At 34.4% G+C, this 26,529-nt stretch overlaps 2 protein-coding genes across 2 annotated transcripts; one reads left to right on the forward strand and one right to left on the reverse strand.

Annotated features, from left to right (window-relative positions):
• The first annotated feature begins 1,510 nt into the window (after positions 1-1,510).
• Positions 1,511-11,707, forward strand: LOC131160187 (UBP1-associated protein 2A-like). Its single transcript, XM_058115587.1, has 2 exons — positions 1,511-2,956; positions 11,464-11,707. Coding segments are annotated over exons 1-2 (1,266 nt in total). The 5' UTR covers positions 1,511-1,691; the 3' UTR covers positions 11,465-11,707.
• A 6,835-nt stretch (positions 11,708-18,542) lies between these two features.
• On the reverse strand, positions 18,543-23,235 carry LOC131160188 (phosphopantothenoylcysteine decarboxylase subunit VHS3). Its single transcript, XM_058115588.1, has 3 exons — positions 22,804-23,235; positions 22,155-22,297; positions 18,543-19,241 (listed from the first exon to the last, which is right to left on the reverse strand). The coding sequence occupies exons 2-3, from the start codon at positions 22,272-22,274 to the stop codon at positions 18,792-18,794; spliced, it is 570 nt and encodes a 189-aa protein (XP_057971571.1). The 5' UTR covers positions 22,275-22,297; positions 22,804-23,235; the 3' UTR covers positions 18,543-18,791.
• Between the last annotated feature and the right edge of the window lie 3,294 nt (positions 23,236-26,529).

Genomic DNA, 26,529 nt, shown 5'->3' on the forward strand with positions numbered 1-26,529 from the left:
GGTTGCCTCCGCTATTATTGAATACAAACTAAATTACTGTGCAAAAACATCATTATCGAACCAAAAATAATAATAATAGAAATTAATAACTATCAGAGCAATCATCACCATGATTTCTTAATGTTAGTACCCTGACCACAATCTCAATCTCACGAGCATACTTCAATGACACAACTTGCAATTTATTTGATGATTAGGGTCAAAGGAGACGAAACAAAAGTAATGAAGAAGAAATTTTTGGCTTGACAGTTGGAAAAATAAAATAAAAAAACTCAAAAATACTATCGAACATATATTTGAACATAGTTATTTTTCAAAGAAAGAGATAAAATATCTCATTTCTCCTCATCAGCGACTTTGATGTAAACATGGTTCAATGGACTCTTCCATTCTTCCAAGTCTAATAAAACTCTCCATTTTTCTATGCATTTTGTCTCTACAAAGCCACATCTATACCATAATCTTGTTAAGAAAAATTATAATCTAAGTAATATGTAATGTAAATTGAAAAATCAATAAAAATTACTTTAATGAAAAATCTTGTTGACTTGCATTAGGGATTGACAATCTGCAAACATGGCTGCAAAAATACTATTTATTTTTATTTTCTTAATGTCCTCACAAAAAATCATCACAAAAAAAAGAGACTAAAATTGAATACCCAATTGCTTTAAAAAAAAAATGAGAGAGAGAGAGAGAGATAAAGCTTACCCCGTTGAAAAATAATAAATAGAGAGTGATTAGAGACAATGTACCCCTATTGAATACATATATCCCAACGATTTCTAGGTAATAACATAAAGTAAATTAAGTATTTAAAAGATTAAAGTATACAATAAGAAGATGAGAAGACTCACAAATTTTCATCCGTACCTTTGATTTCTTCGTTTCCTATAAACTATTTAAGATACAATGGTCTGCCCATTTTCTTTGGGAGCTGACAACACAAGAATCTACACATCTTTTTTCAATAATTTCATCTTCAATTTGTTAAGAAGAACATCCAACTCAACTATAATCGCCTGCAATTTTAGAGCCACACATATTGTTCTTGAATGTAGAATTGGCAAAATTCGTGAGTGCGATTTGGGAGGGAGAGAGAGAGAAGTGAGTGATTGGAAAGAGATAGACACAAAAGATTTAAGAGAGAGAGAGAGATAATGGGTGGTAATTAGAATGGTCAAATATTCTACTGATATCATTTCAAGGCGAAAACATTATAAATCAATTAATCAGAAAATTAACAATTAATAAAAAATTTAAAATTATAAAAAATCATGATGAACATTTGAAGTTATAAAATTCTATAAGGAGTGGCTGATTTCTTTGAGCATTATAGTATATATTTATTTTAAATTTCAAAATATTAATTAAAAGTTATTAATCATTAATTTTAATTTTTAGTTTTTGTTGACATAAATTTTTAAAATAATTATTTTAATTTTTAGTTTTTGTTTAGATAATTTTAAAAAATAATACAAACGAAGTTAACCTCATTTTTGTCGGACCTAGCACCCAAAAAAAAAAAAACTCATTTTTGTTGGGATTTTAGGTACCGATACACCTTACAGTTTTTCGAGCGCAGAAAGGCCTAGGGCCCCGAAGCAAAACCCTACACGCAGGAGCCTGCGCTTGCCCCGCTCCCTTTCGTGCTTTCCCTGCTCTGATCTCTCCGACCTCGCTCCTCTCCAATGGCCAAGAGCAAGAGCAACAGCAAGAGCAAGAGCAACAGCAAGAGCAAGAAACAGAAGCTCGCCGCGAGGAAAAAAGAGAAGAAAGTAAACAAGAATAACCCCCCAAAAACCGTAGCGCTAGCCAATAACGAAGTTTCCAGCGACTCCGACACCGATTCTTTCTCTAACGCCGATGAGCTCCAGAGACTCCTCGAACCTTACTCCAAGTCGCAGCTCATCGATTTCATCGCCGACGCAGCCCTTAAGGACCTAGCCCTCTTCGCTCGCATCCGCGAATCCGCTGATCGCGACGTCTCCCACCGCAAGATCTTCGTCCACGGCCTTGGCTGGGACACCACTCGCGACACCCTCTTATCGGCCTTCCAATCATATGGCGAAATTGAAGACTGCAATGTCGTGACCGATCGCGCCACTGGGAAGGCTAAAGGGTATGGATTCGTTCTGTTCAAGAACCGCCAGGGAGCTTCCAAGGCGCTGAAGCAGCAGAAGAAGAAAATTAATAATCGGATTGTGTCGTTCCAGTTGGCGGCTGTTGGGCCGGTGCCGCAGCAGCATCAGGAGGCTTCAGGACGGAAGGTTTATGTGAGTAATGTGCAGGCGGATGCCGATCCAGAAAAATTGAAGACATTATTTGCTAATTTTGGGGAGATTGAGACGGGTCCAATTGGGTTTGACATGAAGACGGGCAAGAGTCGGGGTTTTGCACTTTTTGTGTACAAGACGCAGGAAGGAGCGAATAAGGCCTTGGAGGAGCCATTCAAGATGTTCGAGGGATACCGACTGCATTGCCAGAAGGCTTCGGAGGGAAAGAACAAGGTCCCTGCACAGGCTGCGCAGGCGCCTGTGTTGGCTGCGGTGGCTGCAGCCCAGAACTTGATGTTTAGTCAGCATGCTGGATTTAATCCAGCATATGCTGGATTGCTGGCAAATCCGAATGCTGGCTTGATGGCTGGGCCAGTGAATCCGATGGCAGCAGGGATGAATTCATCAAGTGTGATACCGTCTGGTCAGCTGACTCAGGTAGGTCAGCTGGTTGCTAGTCCATTGGGGAGTGTGGTGGGATCAGGAGGGTACAATGCGGCCTCCCATGGGTTGGGTAGCTTAGGTGGTGGTCATTCAGTGCTTGGGGCATATGGGTCCACAGCCACAAGCTTGGGTCTGCAGCATGTGTATTCAAATTCCCAGCTTGGGCATGGGCAGCTGGCTTCTGCTAGGGCGCATGGAAGTGGTGGGTCTTTCAGTGGTTACTCGCCATACATATGGTATGGATATTCTCATCCAGAGTTTTTACTTCTCGTTTACATGTTTAATTTTCTGAATTCATGTTTTTATGCATGCTTAATTTTTGTTTTTGATAGTTTTAGAACAGGACCAACTCAATTATTTATCAAATGAGTTGTTCAATGAATGTTTGATATCATTTTTATTATTATTTCTGTTTATTTATTTATTTGTTCACTCGGATATGATGTTTTTAATTACTTATTTGTTTTTAAATATGATAAGGAGTTGATTACAGCAGTGGGATCAAGATGAGATAGACTAAGATTGATATCTATAGATGTAGAATCTAGGAGGAAGAGAATAAAGAAAAAATGTGGAAGAAGAAAAGTAAAAAGTTATGAGAGATGAGGGTAAACATACGTGGACTTCCTATTCTATTTCAAAACTTCAACCTTCTTACAATAAAACAACCTAAAATTACATACAAATTCCTATAAAGCACATTTACAAACATATCCCCTGTTAAGCAGAAGTTTAACTAAGGGTGAGCATGGTTTGGGTCATAGGTGGAATCCCATTGCTAGAACTTGGAACCTATCATGTGAAGACTATTTTGGAAAATTGGGAACCTAGAATCTATACCGTAAAGGTCTCTGAAACCGAACCAAACTTGTTAATTTGAGGTTCTACTTTGGAACTTCTCAATCCAAGATAGGGTTTTCCAAGGTACCCTCTCCAAGTTCTACCTTGGAACCTATAAATATAAATTTGTTATGCGTTCTACATGGAACTTGCTAATACAATTTGATTCTAGATTCTACCTTGTATTGTAACTTGTAAAGAACCTATATTAGAACCAATTTGAGTGGATTACGTCATTGGTTAAGCTCTATGATGCAGAATGGAACTTGCAAAGACTGGTTCTCAAAAATTGAAATTAGAACCTACTCATATTGGCCTTGGAACCGCACCATAACCTACCTGCCAATTTCAGTTCTCATTGTTTATGGTTCTACCCATATTCGATGCTCACCACTTGGTTTGACTATTTAATTAAGGCTAACACATTTGGTTTATTACCTAACAAGTCATTGACCCTTTTCTTTGGAATTAGCCTTCAAGTAGGGTCATTGATCCATCCAATGACAGTCTTCGTGCTCTATATCAATTCCCTCTTGCGAAAACAAACTCGACTTTGTCAAGTTGGGGAAACCACTCAAGAGATCATGAAAGGAATCACCTCGTTTCATATAGATTTGGGTGGTGTTTTTGTTAGTGGAAGGTCTAGAGATGGTATCGACTTGTAGCTCTCCTTGTCAATGGAGAAGATATAGGAATTTTCATATGCATAGTGCATGAATTTCCTACCCAAGCCATCTTGAATGGATTAGGATGTGGCTCGACCTTCACTCTTTCTTTAGGAATTATGTTTGTACAATATTAGGATCTAGGAATGAATTCGAGTCTACACCATATTCTATTTGAACTCGACTGGACTTGAAACTCGAAACTCAAATTGAGCTTGATCAAATCTTAAGATTATCGAACTTGAGCTGAACGCAAGTTGTTTAAGCTCGAGGTTAAGCTCAACTTTGTTATAGAATAATATGAAAAATATATGAAATCTATAATTATATTGTATATATGTAAATATATATATATATATATATATAATATTGGTTCTTTACAATATGAAAAATTTATAAGGCAACAAAAGTTTGATTAGACTCTTGAGTAGCATTACAAAACTTGAGTTTGACTTGTCGGTCTACTTCAAAATCTAAAGTTTGAATAGCTCATGAGCTGACTTGTCTCACTCACCTCTATGATGATTGATGACCAAAATGCAAAAAAAAATTCTAACAAATACTTGATTCTAATGATTTCCTTCAACTTATGGGAAGCTTGACAATCTTTTTCTCCGTGTTGCCATCTTTATCTAAGTTTGTTTTTTGTCTCAGCTTCAATAATTGGATTTCATCATCTTGTTTCTTACATCACTGTTAGCTAGGATAAAGAACTTATATCAAAATACTTAATAGCATGGCGATACATTTATACAAAACTTCTACTTCGAGCACATGTAATGGAGCCATAGACAGTCAAGTGAAATCCAATCCACGAAATCATTTGATCTATGGACAGCGTCGTTGTAGTACAGGTCATAATGCCAGAGACATCATTATCGTAGGGCATAGAGGGGGCGGTCATGCTATGCAGCTTCATTAACCAAACCTTGGCTCCTGAAACACTAAATTGTTGGCTGGACCTTAAAAGTTGCTCCACACTCTTGGTCTTCCATCCAAATGCCTTTACACCTGTCTAATTGACTCTTCTTGCAAAACTTCATTGATAGTCCTCTCAAATTGAAGTGTCGATGTATCTCAAGGAGGATTATGTTGCATATCTTCTGCTTGAGTGGCAACCTTAATTGCATCTTCAATTGTAATATGGGATGAACAACTAGCTTGCATGTGGTCACTCGCTTCAATCCTTTATGTACAATTTAATCATGATATCCTCTTTCTATTCTCTATGTGCAACAAATTATAGAATTTGCTAGTTTAAAGAGCTACAGTTGTGTGTTCGTTTCTCAAATGGAAGAGCTGTGGATAGGGGTGTAATTGGTACCCTTTGGTTCTGTTTTAGGCTAAACCAAAAACCGAACCCAGAAAATTGGTTTCTCAAAGTTGTAAACCAACACCGAATTGACACTGTCGATTTTTCTCAAAACAGTTAATGCAGTTACCTGGTTCAGTTCAGTGTTTAACCGAATGTCCAGATCGCAAGGAAAAATAGGGGTATAAAATTTTTACTTAAATGTATAATATCTCAAGCCCAGCATGAAGGCTTAACATAAATTGCAAGCTGAGCCAACTAATGGGCAGGCACATAAGCAAGGCTGGGATGAGCAATTAAGGCCTCCCAAGGCAGTGCTTTTTAAAAAAAACCCAGGGGCTGACATATTCTTTAACTTTCGATGTGGAACGAACATCTCCCTAGTCCCAAGCAAGCAGCGCTCTCCTTTTTCCCCACTGCAACTTCCCCAATTCCCATTCCCAAATCAGAAGATGAAATCTTCCTAGGTCTCCCTTTAACCATATTAGTGCCCTTCCCACAGAAATTTGCTGACTGCAATTCATTTGAAGCCACTCTTTGGAAGGATATCGATAATAATAATTTTAAAGCAGAAGATTTGTTTAATATATAAAATTAGAATGCAATGATTTTTTATTAATAAATATGAATATTTACAGAATGAAAAGTAATGGTAAAAAGCAAATAAACTAGAATATTTAATATTTAAAATTTAAGTAATACATATGTGTTTCGTTTTTTGATTTTTTGGTTTGGTTTATTTCTAAAACCGAGACTGAAACTGAATTCTAAAAAGCTAAAAATTGAAACCGAAAATTGAAACTGAAAACCCAAACTGAAATGTGAAACGCTTTGGTTTCAGTCTGGTTCTCGGTTTTTCAGTAATTTTTGTATACCCCTAGTTGTGGATGGATGCACTGGCAGCAATCAGGGGGTTACAAATTGTTCTTGCAGGGCTTGCTTCATCTTATTCGACGTCCTAAATTCTCCTCCAAGAGATCTCTTGTCATTGTCATTTAATCCACCATAGTTTCCCTTCAATTTAGTTTCATCCTAATGCAACTTTCAAGATTCAATCTATGACAACAGTCTAAAAACTGAAATAATAATTCTAGAAAGAATAAGCCCAATCATCAAATTCATTAGGGGGTCATATTACCCTTATCCATTCCTGTCTCTCTTCTATCCCTTTGTATTATCTTTCTCTTTCTAGAATTTCTATGAGATTAGGAAGGAGGCTTGAGAAATTAATGAGGGATTTCTTATGGTCTAGTGGGGGTGAGGGTAGTAGAGATCATCTTGTAGGTTGGAAGTTTGTTTGTAGGCCTAAAAGGGAGGGAGGCTTGGGTCTTGGTAACTTGGTGTTCTAAAACATTTCTTTGGTGGGGGACATGGTTATGGCACTTTCCTTTAGAACCTAATTCTCATTGGCATAAGGCAATTCATAGTAAATTTGGAATGCTACAAAATGGGTGGGATGCTAAAGTGGGAATTAATATTACTTATTTGAGACCTTGAAAGTTTGTATCTTAGATTTATGATTATTTCCTTTATAAAGTGCATCATACTGTGGGTAATGGGGAGCATATTTACTTTTGGGAAGATCATTGGGTGGGGGAGATGCCTTTTGCTCTTACTTTCCTTCGTCTTTTTTGTTTATCAAATCTTAATGACACCCCAATTTCTACTTTTCTTCTTTTTCAAGAAAATGGGCATTCTTGGAACTTCCATTTTGGGAGAAATCTAAATGAGAGAGATCAATGAGATGGTTCTTTTGACTGGGTCGCTCGATCCTTTTCTTGTTCATCTGGGGAGTGATTATAAGATTTGGAGTTTAGATCCTTTTGGGGAGTTCTCTTACAAAAATCTTTCTTCAAGTGCTCGACTTGTGATTCTACTGCGGATCCTTTTGCTTTGTATCCTTTGATTTGGAAAGCTAAAGCTCCCTCAAAAATAAAACTTTCATTTGGACTTGTGATATTTGAAAGAATTAATACCAATGATTTGCTTCAGAAGAGAAAATCTAGTAAGGCCCCATGCCCCGACACTTGTGTCCTGTACATGAGGAGTGAAAAGACTTGTGCACATCTCTTTCTTTGTTGCCCTTTCATGTTGGTTATTTGGAATAAGTTATTTGGTATATTTGGTGAAAATTGGGTCTGTTCATTCACTTTGAAGGCTTTTTATGGTACGTTGGCTATTTGGAATAAGTTATTTGGTATATTTGGTGAAAATTGGGTCTGTCCATGCACTTTGAAGGCCTTTTATACCATAACTTTTAGGGGTTTTGGCAAAGTAAAGGATAGGAAAGCTCTATGGTATTGCACTGTTATGGCTATTATTTAGTGTTTTTGGTTGGAAAGGAACACTAGAATATTCAAAGGTGTGACTACTACTAACAATTTGCTTTGGAATAGAGTGGTATATCTTGCGTTGCTATGGGTGTCAGCAAATGGTTTTTTTTCATCATGTTTCTTTGGAAGACTTGCAACCATGGTTCGAAATCGCGGTCGCGGGTAACGTCGTGTAACGGTTGCGGGTGTCGTAGGACGCGGGTGTTACGTAACGGGAAGCGGGCATAACGGTCTTGAATTTTTTTCACGCATGCACAACCATGCCAAAATCGAAAAATAAGCATGAAATCCATTAATACATGATTTTTAATGAATTTTAAAGGTTTTCATTCAACCTGCAAATGTTTTTTAATAGGCATTAAGATTTTTATATTAATTTTAGTGCGCTGTTTACAAAAAAAGACATATTTTTTAATAATTTACTTTACTTTAAAATTTACAATTTAACAAAATAAATATAAAATTGTAAATCTTACAAATTAATTATTTAAATGGTAATAGACTTGAACTTGAGTCACTTAAGAGTTGAGACTTGACTAATTGTGTACAAATTAGAATTTATTATAAATTGTAGATCTAATATTAAATTAATAATTGTAAAGGACCTCAAGGTATTAAAAAAAATAAATATGTAGAATATTAGTTAATAATTTTTTACTAAATCTATACTCTAAGTTTCTAAGTTCTAAGTTCTAGGTTCTAACTCTCTAAGAGTCTAAGTAACTCTATAAATTTTATATTTTAAAAACTTATACTATTTTTTTTATTTTAATTAAAAAATTTTACTTATACAATTATTAATAATTTGCAATTGTTAATTTGTATTCTAATTAAATAATAAATAAACTAAATTTATATACTAATTATATTTATAAACTGAAATTATAAAATAAAATTTACAACTTATATACTAATTAGTAATTAAATAAATTGAAATTTATAATTTATATAAACTATAAATTGAAATTATAAAACAAACTAAATTTAAAATTGAAATTTACAATTTATATACTAATTAAATGAACTGAAATTTACAATTTATATACTAATTAAATAAACTGAAATTTACAATTTATATAAAGCAATAAAGCATAAATTGAAATAATAAAACAGAATAAGTTATTAAGCAATAAAGCATAAATTGAAATAATAAAACAACGAACATACTACATACCCACTGGCCACCACCCACTTCCTAGTTACCACTTACCCACTCCTGACTCCCACTCCCATGGAAGCTGCGACCCTGCGACTGCGAGAGAGCTGCTGGCTTGTTGCAGCTGCAACCTGCAAGCCTCCAAATTTTGGAGGAATCAAAGGCTTCGAATGGAGGAATCGGAGGCTTGCTGATTTTTGGGTTCTTGGACGAAGGAGATGAATGACAGATTGAGGGAGACGAAGCTGTACGAAGCAGATTTTGGGGGTTTTAGAGATTTCGAAGCTTCAGATTAGTAGATCGAAGTTGTACGTATGAAGGAGACGAAGAATCGAAAAGTGATTCAAGTGAAGAGGGAACTGAACTCAACTTGCGGACGACAGATGTAAAGGTTCCAAGTCTCTAAGCTGCGTAACGGACGTTATGTTCCATAACGTTAGTGTAACGGCCGTTACGGGCCATTACGTTTCCGTAACGGCTGTTACCCATGTGAATTTTTGGCTTGCCGCTAATGCGGCCTGAAATGGTATTGGAGACTTGTTTTTCTGTTACGTAATGGCCATTACGCTACGTAACGCCCGTTATTTAATACCATGCTTGCAACCCCTCCTAGTGGGACTTAAGGTTGCTTCTTGTTGTTGGGATTGGTTGGCCCTGTTTCATTGATTTTAGTTCTCTGTTTAGGTTGCATTCTTTGTAACTAGTTTTTATATAAAGGGAGGATTTCTTATTCTCCCTGTTGTTTCGTTTTTCTTTTCCTTTGTATTTTTTCTTCTCTATTTTAATACAATTCTTTGTTTATCAAAAAAAAAAAAAAAAATCATCAAGTTGGACCAGCTCTATTGAAATCTGGAATTCCAATTTAAGTGATCATTACAATTAGGGTCTTCATGCAGCCCAAATGTGCGCGAACTATAGTGGTTTGAGGATTTCAATTGATCTACTTTAGTTGTTAGCCTATACAAAGTAGCAGAGTGTTCTCCAAAGCATTCTTAATGTTTGGCACTCTACTAGATAACGGTTCAACCTTTGCAAACAACTCAACGTTAGTTGTCAAATTGTTAGAATTTTTACCCTGCACCTGTCTACCTCTGTTCCTTTTTTATTTTTGTGGTGGGGTGGGGGTTGGTTCTAGATCAGAGAGCAAGAATCTCAAAGGAGCAGAGATGAAAAAACAGAACCTGGATGCAGGTTGGGTGGTTGAATCAGGGCACTGTTCACATTCGATCAGTGTATGAGTCAGTTTGTGGCCTGAATAGTTGGCTGAAGACGTGGTGGAGTGTGGCAGCTTATGTGGGTGTGGTGATGTGGCACTGGATATGGTGTTTAACCGAACTGCTAGGGAGAATAGAGCCTCAATCCTGTTCTTTTTTATTTGTATGGGGCTTTTCTTTTGTGTACTGGATTTCACTATGTAGAAAAGCTTAGGGGCTGAGTCATCCTTTTTTTCATTTCATTTTGGTTCCTTTTTTTTTGGAGGAGGGGAGGGGGGGTTTTTTTTAAAACTTTCTGGCTGGTAATGGAAGGGCTTCGCTTGCTGTGGAATCTTTAGGGATTTGCTTACTGGTAGTCATTTGCTGTTGTTTGATTGATCCAGTCTCTCACTGGGTCAATAATTGGTCCAGGTCTCAAAACCCTGCTTTACATAAATCATAGTTATAATAATCATGAATATTGAAGTTGCTGGTCTAAGTTTGTTTTTGTGAATCTATTATCATTTGTATTAGTTGATCATGAACAAGTTTTTCGTGGACTACTGGATAGCTAGATTTGGTTTTTTTTTGTTTTGTTTTGTTTGTTTGTTTGTTTGTTTGTTTTTTCCCCACTGAGCTGAGGAAAATATCAATCTTGGGATTTCAATACTACTGCTCTACCACTTGGCCTGCTCCCTGTAAGTGGTGCATATTCTCTTGAATTAAGTTTTTTCAACTTGTTAGATTTGGTTATAAATATATAAATACATGACTAAAAAATAATGAATTAAGTCCTTGATTTAACAGGAAGAGTTGTTTTTAGGATCAATGCAATATTGAATCACCAAAAGGAGTTAATTGATTTGGATGGTTCAACAAATGTTTACACAGATGGTTAATTTTAATGAGGCTGATTCTTGGAGCTTAGTTGTGACTACTGGCAAATGTTTTTCTGAGGCTATTTAATGCTCCTTTTGTTTTAAGGGTTGTGACTTGGGATTATAATGGAAAAAACCATCTAAAGTTTTTCTCTCTACCTTTCCAAGTACACTGTGATTGCTTTTCTTGTTTTTGCAAGCATACTGCGGCTTCCTACACTCTTAGTTTGAATTTTTGTATTTTACTTATAAAAAAAGCTTCATATTTTTCAGAAATTTTACTAAAAATGTATTATTTCGCTGGCCAAATGTATATATATTTTACTTAATTTGTTATTGTTGACGGTGTGGGCTCCGTATTTGCAGATCAAGTTGGCTGAGCTCAGAAATAATGGAGTATTGGAGAATGTTTATCTAGGAGCTTTCAGTTCTGGATGTTAACTTCTAGAAAGAAACTTTGAAATTTTATTGCTTTTCTGAGTCCCTAAGTTTGTGATTTTGTCAGTCTTGGCAGGAACATGTTAAACTATTTCTCCTCCCTTTTCTTCTTCCTCTTCTTCTTTGTATTTTGTGTAATTCCTTACGTGAATTGGCGTTTTTCTTTTGCTTTTGTTCAGGATATTTTTTTTTTTTTTTTTTTATAATTCTGCTATAAGTATTTCACATTTTCCAACTTCTTTTTCATGTGATTTTTGGTTTGTAGGCTTATGATTTTCGTTTTATTTTCATTTATTTTCCTGGAATGCACAAGATGTTTCTTGTTCATTCTTGCTGACTTTGATTTGTTATGTGATTTGTGGGCTTATTTTGTTTATACTGCTTCTTTCGTTCTTTTAGTCCTTTAATAAGCAACATTCCAAGGACCAATGACTCCTAAGTCCTAATATATATTTTTTGAGGAAAATATTTTTTTTTTTTTGGTTTGTATTAATGTTCATTAGAAATTCTAACAAATTCTACGCAGATGATATTTTTTGTTTTTCAGCCATGTATTATTACATACGTTAGAAGACATGAAAGTCTCTGTGTTCCACACTTTTGTTTCACTATTAATTTAGGGTAAAAATAATCAGACTGCTTGGAAAATATTATAGAATCATTCTTTAATATCGAAGATCCATTTATAAAAAAGCAAAGGGTTGCCTCTTTATGTTTGACGTTGCATCACTCCTTTGACTTAGATTCTACAGGTATCATTCCCCACAAAACAATGTTCTCTTTCAGGTCTTTAAATCAATTGAGACACCTTGGAGAGTAGCTTTTGCCAAACTCGAGCAGTTTCTTGGAAACCTACTGCCACAATTGGGTTTTCGCTTGTATGCCATGGAGTGGTTATGGAGGTTTACTTTTCCTAGTTTAAGACATGTTTTGTCTTGGGCATTGTTGTTATTATTATTATTATTATTATTATTATTATTTTGAATAATAATGTTTAATACTTTTATGAAAAAAATACCTATCTAAAAGTAGTTCGGGATTACTTATTATAAGTACTTTTCAAAGAAATACTTAAAAAAAAAAAAAAGAAATTACATTTTCAGAAAATACTTACATTAAAAGAAAGTAGTTTGTAGAAGTACTTTTTGAAATTGGTACTTATTTAAGAGTAAATCAATCGTTGCTTACTGACTAAGTACTTGTAAGAAAAGTACTTATTTTTTAAGATGTTCAAAATAGGAACTAAGATATTCAAAACTACGGCCTTGAGTAGGTTTATAAATTAGTGTGTGTGTGTGTGTGTGTATGAATATAATATTGTTATATTGATTTATGTTCTGTGATTTGCTTTTAATATTTTGGGGAGACTTTGCATGGACGCTTGTCTGCAAACATGTCAAAGTCGAGTCAGTGTTAAAATTGCATTGGTTCCATTGTTTTGTGACTTTCATATAATGTTAACTGGGTTTTTGCTAAGGATGCATACAGAGCTTCATAGTGTATTTAGGCCCTGTTTGTTTTATGCATTCATTCTAGCTTCTCAGTTCCCAGGAAATTTAGGGGTGAGTGTGTATGAGTCTACCTTTTTTAAAAAACTAAACTTCGTTGGTTTTTCAAATCACCCCCTAAAACAAGATTACTTGTTCACTTCAAAATCTATGCTATATTTAAGCTTAGTGTCTTGTTTCAAAGTTTTTATTCATGTGCCACAAAGTGCCGAAGTTGAATTGCTTGCACATCAATTGGACCCCCTCCCCTTACACTTGGTCAATCTTGGGAGTCTTTTTGTATTTTGATCTCTTATTCCCTCCCACTTTTGGGATTCGGAGAGAGTTTGTTTATGGTTGTGAGTTTGATGAAAAATCTTGAATTTATCCTGTTTTGAATGTGCTAAAGTTTGCTCAGGTGGACTCATGGAAAAGTTCACTAATAGATCATAGATCCATTATTTGAACATAATAATTTTAGGTTTTAGGTTTACATAGATGCAAACTTATCACAATCCAATTGACATTCATGTAAATAGCACACAATAAATTAAATTGTTTTACATAGATGCAAACTCATTGAAATATGAGTTCAAGCTTGGCATGAGCTTGTTAATATTTTAACAAACATGCTTGATCAAAAAAAATTGAGCCATTTACACTGAGCTGATCTTCAATAAGGGCTTTGGCCAAGCTCTTGATTGAGGCTCAAGATTGGTTTTGAATTTAATAAACAAGCCTAAAATTAGGAAAGATTGGTTTGGGTTTAGCTTAGCACACTTGCACCCCATCACGTGTGTGCTTTGGTTTCTTTTTTGAGATTGATCTTTGGCTGTAAAAGATGTACCTAGTGATAATTAGTTGAGCATGTTTATGTGGACTGCATTATTTTGAAGTTTAAATGTGTTTTGTCTCATCGAAGTCTTCCGTGTCTGCATTTTCATTAGTTGAGTACTGTCCTCTCATTTTACTTGCTTGCAGTGTTGAGTTTGTGTCTCCAGTACACATGCAGATCTATAAAATTAACAAGATGTGCCATCCTGTAGGTATTGGTGGTCTAATTTGGTGAACAATGCAAGATATTTTAATGCCCCTTTATGGTCACATGGTTTAGGACTAAGTAAAACTAAAAATTTCTTTTCATGATGTTTTACTTGCTCCAAATCCTGTGCCGTCTGCATTCGAATGCATGGCATGAACGCATTGTCCCGAATTTATTTTGAACTTTTGTTTTAATAATAATATGCTCAATGTTCTTATCTTAATTGGCTTGCTGGAATTGGCATACTCACGACACTCAGCTATATAGTTCTCTTATGTTAGTTGCTACAAGTGCCTGGAATTTGCACTCACAAGTTCATGGCATGGTTTGCAAGGTGCATTCTGATATTGATGCACTTCAACCCAATAGCCTTGGGACAAGGTGCAGCCTCATATACCCCTAGTGTCAACCATATAGAAAAGGTGCATATTTTTGCCCAATTCCAGCAGAGCAGGGCTTGTGTGGCCAATATTGTGAACCATTTTGTGCATTACACCAAATGAACAACCCAAAAAATAAATTTGGGACATTGTGTCTGTGCCCAGTTACTTACCTTGGTGACGCCGCCATCTTTGTAAAAAAGTTCATCATGCTAAAAACTGTTAGCTGAGAAAAGGTTAGTGTCCAGACCTTCATTGTTCTTCACCAAATGGACGGTTGATACTTACATGGTAGCAGATCTTGTTAATTTTTTTATTGCATCACTAATTGTATTGTGTTTCGTACAAATTTACGCAATTCTAAATTTAAGGATCAATTCTACTCAAATGTGAATTATTAATGTTTTTTTAGGTCATTATTTTTGCTATTTATAATATAATTATTTTTTCTTAATTTTATATTTTTTTTCACTGGCCTCATTTCATGGAATGGGGTGACCAACATCAAGTTTTCTGGTGTTTAAAATACACACAAGAACTACTGACATTTTTAACCTTAAGATATTTTCTTGAGTAATTTATCAATTTCCACTTTTTTTTTTTTATAATAATGTTTTTCTTGATTTTGAGTGTCTGAATCTCAGGATTGTGATACTTTTATGCCTCTAAGAATGGAATGGTATCAAATTTTGTTGCCTTCATTTGATTTTTCTTAAAATTATTTCATTCTCACTTTATTTCATTCCTTGAAGTCAATCAGATGATTGAAAATTTATAGAATTGGCTTGGTGGGGATTATTTAAATAGAATTAGGAATCATTACTCTGGGTATAATATGTATATATATATATATATATATTGGTTGTATTGGAAGGATAATATTTTTGATGCGTAATAATTGATTTCTCTTTTGAATTTGGAATTTTTATCTTTCTCGAGTTTCGTTATCTAGATAAATGGAGAAATACTGCATTTGGGAGCATGGATTTTGAGTCTTAAATTTGAATTTGTGTGAATTAAATTGTATTGAATTTTTTCTAAATTTACATAGAGCCAAATCTACCCAGGCACGGGAGAAATGTATTCCAATATTGTATATAAAGAAAAAAAACATAGATTTAAAATTAAAAGAAATGTTGTGGATTAGACTGAGTCATGCAATGAAGATTTGAGAATGGGTAATTGAATAAGACTAATGTTAAAAAGAGGTATTAGAAAATTAGTTTGATTTTTATGTTTGGGAGATTGATTAAAGAAGTTTGCGCATATTTTGAGGAGAACAATGGAAAATTTTAAGAAAAGAAGATGGACTTGAATATGATTTTTATTTAGTTAGTGTAACCTTATGATAAGATAATTAATCAATCTTATCAAAAAAGATATAAAGGATTTAATTAGAGCTCAGGTACTTAATTTCAAAGTATATGTTGTTTGTACATGATAGTTTTTGATTGATGAAATAAGGGATTGATAAAAGGAAAAAAAGAAAAAAAATCTAAGAATAATGAAGAGAAGCTTTAGAATGTGGAGGCTTTAAGTAATTAGAAATAAGTCATGATAGGAGGGATATCGGAGATATAATTAAATTTGGTAAGAGACTAATAATACTATTGGATTTTGATATCTCGATCCATTATGTAAGTCGAAAGAGAAATTGAAGGTCTAATTCATATAGTCAAAGTAGGTTGGGTAAAATTGGAGAATTGTTTTGGATGTGTTGTGTGATCCTAAAATACCTTTAAAATGAGAAAAAAAGTTTATAGGATACAAAATTATTTATCCTAAAAGGTTTGGCGAGGTTAAAATAAGATGGAGAGATGACTGATAAATATTGGGCACTTGCAATGTAGTAGTGAAAAGGACGGAGTTACTATTGAGGACACAAAATGGGTAGCTGCTGATCTATAATAATTTGGAATGAGATAGTGATTAAGGATTTAATCACCCTCAAATTATTAGAGGAAATTGTCTGCCATGAAGTAAATTGACGAATCATGATTTATATAACTGATCTGACCTAATGGAACTTAAGGCTTGGTATGTTATTTGTTATTGCCAAAAATTCAAAGGGAGCAGTGAAGCCTTTGTATTTGAGTCTCTGGATATAAACGTGTTAAGTGCTTAAGGAAGCCAAAATGAATTTTTGCCTAAAAATAATTAATATATCAATAATTAATATCTTTTGAGGAGCTTGTGTGCATAATATTGTGAAACTTACTATCTTATTTTCTATTTGATTTTTCACGTGTGAAGAGGTTGAAACTGGTTTTTTTTTTTAAAAAAAAAAGTTAAGAAGTTTTTATTTTTTTTAAAAAATAGTATGAAACTAGTTTTATGGATGATTCGTTTGTGGTAATTTAGAATTTATTTTTTAAAAATATAAATTTAATATTTTGGATATGAATTTATGTAAATTTTAAAATTTAGTACACTTTTATATTATGTTATATTCACTTTACACATTTAATATGGTTTTAAGTTTGAGCTTTCAAATATAAATAGTAGTTCAATTTTAGTGGTTTGTTTGGATCAATGATTTTACTTGAGAAGGAGAAAGGAAAAGAAAAGGAGGAAACTCATTTTTTATTATATCTTCCTCTTATATTAAATCCTATTAAAAATGAAAGTTTATTTTTATATGATTAAAAATTAAGAAAAATTAAATATTAATAATGTGTAAAATTAAAATTTTGTTGGTGAATTTGATATTTATTTATTTATTTATTTTTTACTTTTCTTGATAACCAAATATGAAAATGTGAATTTAGTGATATATTTTTCTTTTATTTTCAAAATATTTTTCAAGTTCCAAACGAGGCGGTGAAAGAGAAACTTGAACCTAAAAAAACTTTTATTTTCAAAATATTTTTCAAGTTCCAAACGAGGCGGTGAAAGAGAAACTTGAACCTAAAAAAAGGCGCACACGCGGAGAGGCACCCACATAGGGGTAGGATCTTATTTTTATATATATATATATATATATATATAATATAATATAATTTTTTAAAGAATTGTAAAACTATAATATTGGTTTCATATAATATTTGTAAATGTAAAAATACTTTTATCTTTTAAAATTAGTTTTGCTAGTGTTAAAAAGTTAACAAATAAGGTCACTATTTTAATTATTTTTATAATAAAATATGAGATACTTTTTATAGCTAAACTGGCCATGAATTGTTTTGTTAAAAATAGAACTAAGTTTTTCATTTAATATTTTAAGGAATTACAAAGTCTGTTTTTCAATTTTTGGTATTTGTTACCAAGCACTTACAATATATTTCTGTATATATTTTACAAAAAAAAAAAAAAAATACTTGTCCAATTTATTTTTCTTCTAATTATTAGCATATAATACAAATCACTCCAACTTTACTTGGTTTAAAATTTTCCATTAATTATTTAATGTTGCTAAGTAATTTGTAATTGTATCCAATTACTAGTTATTAATTTTATGAAAATATAAATTATAAGATAATTATATTTAAATTATGTTATTTCATAAATTTAATTTTATTAATTTTAAATATCTCTTATGTGCAATATTATATGATGAGTTTAATTCAACAAATAAACACTAATTGTGGTGTTAATTATTGTGCAACTCCTAATTTAAAATGTTAGTGAAGAAATTTTGTAGACATAATTTTATTGCATAAGTTCTTTCATGCACTAACATATATGAACTTGTAAATTAAACAAAATGTGTCATCTTATAATTGATTGTAAAAAATAGACTATAAATAAATAAATAAAAATAGTTTTAAGACATAGATCTATTTCTTTTCAAACATGTTTCCTATGAATAAATTTAAAATATGAATAAAAGAAAACATTTTCAACTAATAATTTATACAAAGCCCGATATTCTAATATTACATTCAATATGTGAGACTAAAAAAATAATAATATTTTGAAAATTTAATCTGCAGCCAACTTTGCACAGGCCTGGTAATTTTTATGAAAAGAATTCAACTATTAAATGAAGAATCTATGAAAAAGCCTGGAGAAAATAGCAGGGTATTGGAAAAGATGGATGCAGACAGCCTTACCCACATTGTCAAAGAGTCTCTGTATATGTTGCGCATAGGAAGCATATCATGGAAGCTACTGAATTATAAATATCCATATTGAAGAAAATATCCCAATGTTCTTAATTTTCTTGTTGCCGGAGTGCTCGAACATTTCTAAGTACTCTAATGAAGCAAAGATAACGTGATTATCGATTGACAGAACATAAACGATCCTAATCAGACCTCATTGTTGCCTAAATATGACCATAAAGTTAGACAAAGTCACAAAGAGTGCTTTGGGGGGGAGGACAATCCTCCATTTTTAGTTACTAGTTCACTTCTTCCTCTTCTTCGGTGGTGGGGGGTTCTCTTCGTCTTCCTCTTCATCCTCATCATCTTCATCTTCCTCTTCATTTTCCAGACCATCTTCCTCATCCTCGCCACCTTCATCTTCATCATCGTCATCATCATCTTGCTCATCGTCATCATCTTCGTCATCGTCATCATCTGGTTCATCACCATCTTCCTCATCCTCTTCCTCTCCATTCTCTCGTGGCCCACCTGCCCCTTCTCGATCCTTTTTTGAGTTCGTTTTACGGCTGTTCACATCCTCTCCACCTTCAGATGGTGAATCCTCTTTGCCTTCTCCAAGCCCATCATCTGCATCGTCGTCGTCATCTTCACTGCCATCAACTTTATCAGCATCAACTTGCTTGGATTCACCATCAACGTGATGGTCTCCTTTAATTCTGGGTTTGTTACTGTGTAGCAATCCTAACGGATCCTGAAACCATTTTAAAATGTACATGGCATGGCATCCCCATGCATGTCAAGTAGAACAAGTGCATATAAAAAGTCCATTAGTGCTATATAAAAAAATTAAGCAAAAATTTATGATCTCCAAATATGCATGTTCAACAAAGAAATGAGTAAAGATCTTTAATAGGAGGCATGGTTATAGAAGAAGCAAAACAATTCCAATGCAATAATTTGAGCAACAAAGGACTTAATACAATACTATTATTAGACACGGAAAAAATCATCGCATTTAATTGCTCTATTTCTTACTGTTGAGAAGCTGGTTGAATCTGTGACTAAATCCCCATCTTGTAAGTATACTGTGACCAAAATTATTTCCAACTTAATTACAAAAATAATGTTCCAATAAATTGATGAGAAGTTTTACAATTTTTGCATAAGCATTTGTCCTAGTAGATCTGGCAATCCGAAACATAGACTGTAACCTAAATGTGAAGAAACAGGGTGCTTGAAAGACAAAAAAAAAAAAAACAAAAGGTCTCCTCTAGAATTTGGGCTACGCCGTCCAACTAAGGTGGCATCTTTTTCTATGATTTCTTCATCATCCAACAGAGCATAGAATTCAGTAAATAACAAAGTGGGCGCAACCACAAAATATCAGGCACAAGTTATTTTTGTTATTTAAATGAAAACCAGATCAACTTCATTCCAAAGATTCAACACATGCTACTGATTTTGTTCGTGTCCTTCAACCTTAATGAGTGACTAGGGTAGTCAACAGAGTCGTGGAAACCTCCACAAGACCACAAGGCAATGGTTGCAGGATCCAAATGGTAAGAGCAGAAAAGATAAAATAATGAACTGATTTGGCTAGTTACAGGTTGCAGGTGTTCATATTATATGGATCAAATCAGAGACGCAATTTACTGTTTGAAACTGCTTATATAAGGATCAGTTTTATATTCATTTCATGTCAAGAAATTTGAAAACTTTTCTGATTTTCATGTATAAGGCGGATGATACAGTTTGTAGGGGAAAAAAAAATAAATCAGATCTCCTAGGCTAGAAAGACAAATAATAGGTGAAGATATGTGCATTGAGGTATGCTGTCTATATTTTTTCCTTGTGAAAATTCATAAGCTGTCCTGCCTAAATCCAATGTAATATGAGGGTATGGAAGAGTAAAATCTAACACTCATCCCTTCTACTTTCTTTAGAAAAATGGAGAGGTCAGGGCAGTTTTCAATGATATTTGTTACTATAGAAGGTGGAAGGAAAAAAAAAAAAAAAACCATGGTTTAAAATCGAAGAAAATATTTCAACAATTTTACACCTTCCAACTTGCTAAAGATCTATGGGTAAATAAGTGTTTTCAAATTACTTGTGCCCTACGAGGGTGATAATAGCCAATAGGTTACTGCAAAGGGGAATAGTGAGGTTTGAACATGCCTAAATGTTCAGACAAGACCAATATTGTCCCTTTTCAATATTCCACAACTCTGTCCATTGTGACACCTTGAAAAGGTGGCGTTGACACACAGCAACAAACCTATAAATTTTCATCACCTTAAAAATTTGCCCTTTCTACAAAAGAGTACCAAATCTCATTGACAATTCACAAAAAAAAAAAAAAAAAAAACTTCATATAGAACAATCTCCCTCTAAAGATTGCTTGTCGGAGCAATGTCTCCCTTGAATTCAAAAGTCTTTGAGATTGCATGCAGGATAGGCCAACATTTACTTTCATATAGGACTCACGTACTAAAATGGGTATTCAAATTTGATACACGTTTTTAAACATTAACCATTTTTCAGTTTTTACCCTAAGATGGATTTTTAAACTTCTAATCAGATGTATCAATTTCGCAGAGTTACTTTGAACTAGATTCTAGATATGTATTTCAATACATTATTCCCATCTTAAAAGTAGGGCCCTGCTCCATAGCATGTGCACATGCACGTTTTGAGGAGGCACAGAAGACATTTATCTGAGCAGTATTCTTTGAAGGCCTAATATAAAAATAAAATCCGTCCAAATTCTTGTCCAAAGCCATAAAAAATTTACAAGGGAATAGGCGTCTCTAGTTGGAAACTTGAAACCAAGTAATATTCATCTCCTAAAACTTTTTTAAAGAGAGAGAGAGATACAAAGAAGAAGGGAAGCAAATACAACCGTAGATGTGTTGAACAATACACGTGTCAGCAAAGCGTGCTCCGATGAGTTCAGGGGGTTTCCAGTCCTAATATTCCAACATTATTTGTCCTACGTATGACTTTGTCTTTTTATCAAAAGATATTTTTGAATTCCTGTATGCCCCCCCACCCCCCTAACCACCACCACCCACCCCGACCTTCAACTAACCGGAACTCAAACACGTCCATAATCACAGTTTATACTTCCTCCGCATTTTGATCACCCAGCGCGCAAGTTAGCTTACCCCGCACCACCCAAAGGGGAAAAGAAAAAAAAAAGCCAATCCGATTCGAAGGAATCGACGGGTGCAAGTTAGCCATCGCCGGTCGCCACGGGCGAAACCACGGGAATTCCCCCACCAGCTCCACTATATTTTACTTATTTCCACTTCCCCCCCACCCCCCAAAAAAAGGCGCAAGTTAGGGAGCACGACAGCGTATACTAGCGGAAGGCGCACGCTAGCAGAAAACCAGAAAACAAGCAGAGAGCGGAGACGCAGAAAACGACAACACGATCCAAAACAAAAGTGTTCCTTTAGGTTTCGCTCGTTACAAGCGGGAAGTTGGAGCCTCTTCGGGCCGTTTATATTTTTAGGGAAATTTTTATTTCTGTTTTTAAAATAGCTGAAAGCGTAGAATTTTTATTTCCAAAAATAACTAAAGCACTTCACAAAAACAAAAGTTAAAAATATAATAATATAATAAATGAAAAATATAGAGTCTTCCAGTTCCTGGAGTCGCTTACCTGAGCTAGCAGCTGACTTTTGACCAGAGCTGACACCACCAAAGCGGCTACAGCTTCGCCGGCGCACGTTAGCGAACCCTGGTTAACCCCGACTTGCACCGAACCACGGTTGGTCTCCATTTGCACGGCAAGGAAGAACGCCTCTGCGCACGGCAAGGTGATAGGACAACCGTTAGATCTTATTTAAAAAGGACCCCAGCCGGTGGATCGGATCTGACTTAAAAAAAAAATGCGTAGTTTCGGAGACAAACAAATTTAAAAAAAAAAAAAAACGATTTACCAGAGAAGGGTTAGAAAATAGGAGAAAAAAACAGAGAAAAAGCTGTTTCAATTTTCAAACGGTTTTCCTTGAGAAAACGACAACAAGCTCTTTTAGCAGAGTACTAGCTCGCTGTAAAACTAGCAAAATCGCCGGAAACGATGACGACTCCATCAGAAAGTGCGTTAAAAATCGGCAGAAGTTGGAAAAATCAAACAAATCGAGTAGCAATTCACTGAAATCACACCTAAACAGGAGTTTCAAAGCTACGCGAACTTTGAAATCTCCGCGCGAGTTTCAGATCAAGCTCGAAAGGTAAGAAACCGAGCTAAGAAGTAGAGCAAGTTCAAAATTAGGAGACCGAAGCCGAACAAGAGAGGAAAATCGTACCTGGAGTGTAGATCTGAGCGAGGAGAGACCAGATCTGGGAGCTTCGACCTCTAAAGCCTCAGGCAACAAGCGGCAGGGGCTCCGTTCATTCTGGACCGTCCGATGGAAATCGCAGAGACACAGGCAGCAGAAGATAGATATATCAGAGGGAAGAGAGAGAAGGCGAGATGGAATTCACTGGTGGATTACGGAGAGGGAGGGGCTGCCCGAAATGGTTCCAGCGAGGATTACGGAAGGGTCTACGGGCAACTCGGGCACCGTAAGCGGGACTGACTGGGGTGCTGCCCGGCGCACGAGCGAAGTCATACTTAACTCAAACTTCATTAATTACCCGTAATTACCCCTGCTTTTTCATTAATGTCTCATGAATCCCTGAGAGAGAGAGAGAGAGACACAGGGTGGATGACTGTGATGCCGTTTCTAACCATGGTTTAGTTGTTGAAGAAACCCATAGTAAGGGTGAAATTAAGGCTGGGTTAGCGTGCGGCCTCGGCAAGCTGAGTCCCACTCGGGTCTAATCCTGTCCATTCAAAATTGGGCTTAGCCTTGGATTCGTAACACGTGTGATTTTTCCAGTTCGACTGACGCCTTGCATCGGATGCGTTGACCTGGAAAATCCAATTACCTAATGTCAATAAATGTCAAAATTGAACACGTGTCATGGATATAAAATATAGAATAATACTAAGACTCGTTCGTTACGGACGCCAAAAAAAACAAAGTCCCTATTATTGTTTTGAAATTGACACTTTAAAATAGTACTATTAGTATTTATTTTTATTCTTTAGATATTAAATGATAATTTTATTTTTCTTTATAAAGAAAAATCAAGAGCTAAATTATAGTATATCGGTTTTTTAAATTTTGAATTTTTGGAGTGTTTTTAAATACGTCTCGGTATACAAGTGTATGAGAACCTCAACCAAACACAAACTTTATATAATTTTAATATCTACTACTTTCAAATACCAAACCTATATTCAAAATCTTAAAAAAAAATGTTTTGTAGGTTTTTTAAAAATTCAAAATATTCGTATATCAGACTCGTCTTTATTATACCTTCGATCGATATAACCATCAAATTTTTTAAATTTGTAATTTGATATACTAAAAAATTTCTTGTATAGTACACCTACTCCTCCTAACCAAAGTATAGGTCAAAGTGACATTTTTTTATCTTTTGGACGGTTCAACAAATTATTTTATATTCACTGTTGCCTATTTTATATTTATAATAGGTGATGCCCTTGCTTGGATTTCATTTGACTTTGAAACATGGTGTTTAATCTGTCTTTTTTGTGAAAATTTCAAATGTTAAACTTACTGACCCACATTTTTCTTTAACTTAATTTATAGTTTAAATGATCTTACCGTTGTAAGAAAAAATTGATACAAAAATTAAATATTAAAATTAAATAATAACAATATAAATTAAGTTAGAAATAAATGCTATTAACCAAACATGTGATATTGTTACCCTTCACATGTAGATTTTCAAAAATTTAATATTGTTCGATATGATAAAGTCCAAGTGTACCATCAATATATGAACATGGAAATGAAGTGAAATAGTTGAATTAGTTGTCCAAAAATATATAATATAATATAAAAAAATAGAAAAGAGAAGCTCATTGCAGAGGTTGACTTGATGTTTAATCAACTCTAATAGAGGTATTCACTATGAAAAATCAAGAGTCAAAGAGGGTAATTAATATGAAGACCATGTTATCAATCCAAGAGGGGGTGGGTGAGGGTGAATAGGATCTAATTTAAACTAAAAGGCTAGAGAGTGTAATTTAAAAATTAATCAAGCAATATAAGCAATTATAATGCAAATTATAGAGCAATAAAAGAGATTTAAGGGTTAGAGAAACACAAACTCTCTATTGTGGTTTGGTTTTCTAAAGCTTATGTCAACCATCTCAAGGATTCAACTTCTTGAAGTTCCACTGATATATAAACTTGTTACCATCTCCTTATTTTCACAAAGGCAAGGACACCAAATACTACAATGAAGTATTAGAAAAGTATAAGAACAATCCTCTTAAGGATGGTTTATAAATGAAGCATTAATAGTGTGTCAAAAACTCTCGAAAGAAAATATGGAGTTGAAAGGCACAAAGAGTTCTTGATGATTCTTTCTTTTGAGTAAAGATGAGCAAATGAAGAATGATATCAAATAAGAGAAGAGAGCGAGAGAGCTTGAGATTTTGTTTCATCAAATGTTTTAGTTACTTTTCAATGCACTTAAGAAGGCACACATTTGAGTTTTGAAGTTAAAAAGCTGATTTTAATTTGCTCGTTGGATTGTGTTAGTCTTAGCAACCAGTCAACCTATTGAAGGGTTTAGTTGACCCATCACTAGACATTAATGCTCTAAAAACTGACTATTGGTTGCCTTGAAAAAGTAGGATCGGACGATCTTTTCAAGAGACTAATTGATGGTTTCACCCTCATATTGGATTGGTAAATAAATCTCTTTCATTGGATCCTAGCAATTTTGTCAAAAATAATGTCCTTTTGATGTTTTCTTCTTTATGTGCCACATCAAGATGTTTCCTATGGAGTATTAGTACATTTACAGTATAAGGACAAATTTAAAATGTTGTTTATGATGTGACTCTTATACTTGGAGTTTCATAAACAAGGGAAAAAAGAAGAACATGGAGGGGCTGCACAGCAGGCACTTGTCGACGAGTAGATACCGAGAGTCAGAATTTCTCAGGATTGAAGACTCGTCGACGAGTGGTCTTTTTCATATCGTTGACAAAGCCTTGTACTCGTCGATGAGCTGCGAAGAAAAATTCAAAATTTGAATTAGGACGTTATGGTAGTTGGGTCTTTAGAGGGAAACCTCCGAAAAACTTCTATTTATGTATTTTTGAATGTATTTTGTTTATAGAGAACTTTGTAAGACTTGTGTATTGTTGTTCTTCACATTATAGTGAATATTGAGTGCCATTTGTTTTATTCTTATGTGACAAATTGTTGTTTCTCATCCATATTGGTTGTGTGTTGTTGAGGCTTGGTGATTTGTTGTAAGTTTATATCTTCCACTCTGTGTGTGTGTGTGTATCTTATACTCGATTCAAATCACAACAAATTGGTATCAGAGTGATAGTTGCTATGGCATCGGGATCGTTTTCTGCAAGATTTGACGTTGTCAAATTTGATTGAATTGGAAACTTTAGTTTGTGGCAGAGGAGAGTAAAGGATATTCTTGTGCAATAGGGATTGACTAAGGTTCTACTTGATGTTCAACCGGTTGGAATGGATGAGGCAACATGGAGAGAATTGGAAGCAAAGGCCATTTCTACAATATGCGTACGTTTGGCCGATGAAGTTCTTTATCATGTGATGGAGGAGGATTCTACAACAGTTGTGTGGCGAAAGCTTGAAAGCCGGTATATGTCTAAATCCTCATCGATCAAACTTTTTCTTAAGCAAAGATTGTATTGACTTAAGATGGTTGAGGGTTCGGATTTGAAACAACATATCAACATTTTAATCAAATTGTGAGTGATTTGGCATGTGTTGATGTAACGTTCGAGGAGGAAGATAAAGCCTTGATGCTATTAAATTCCCTTCCTACGTCTCAAAGTTATGAAAATTTGGTTACAACTCTTACATGGGGCAAAGATAATCTGAATTTGAAAGAAGTGACAAGTGCATTGCTTGGTTTTCATCAAATAATGGAAATTAGCAATGAAGCTTCACGTGGTGAAG

Source organism: Malania oleifera, chromosome 7 (genome assembly GCF_029873635.1).
Source record: "Malania oleifera isolate guangnan ecotype guangnan chromosome 7, ASM2987363v1, whole genome shotgun sequence".
Taxonomy (NCBI): domain Eukaryota; kingdom Viridiplantae; phylum Streptophyta; class Magnoliopsida; order Santalales; family Ximeniaceae; genus Malania; species Malania oleifera.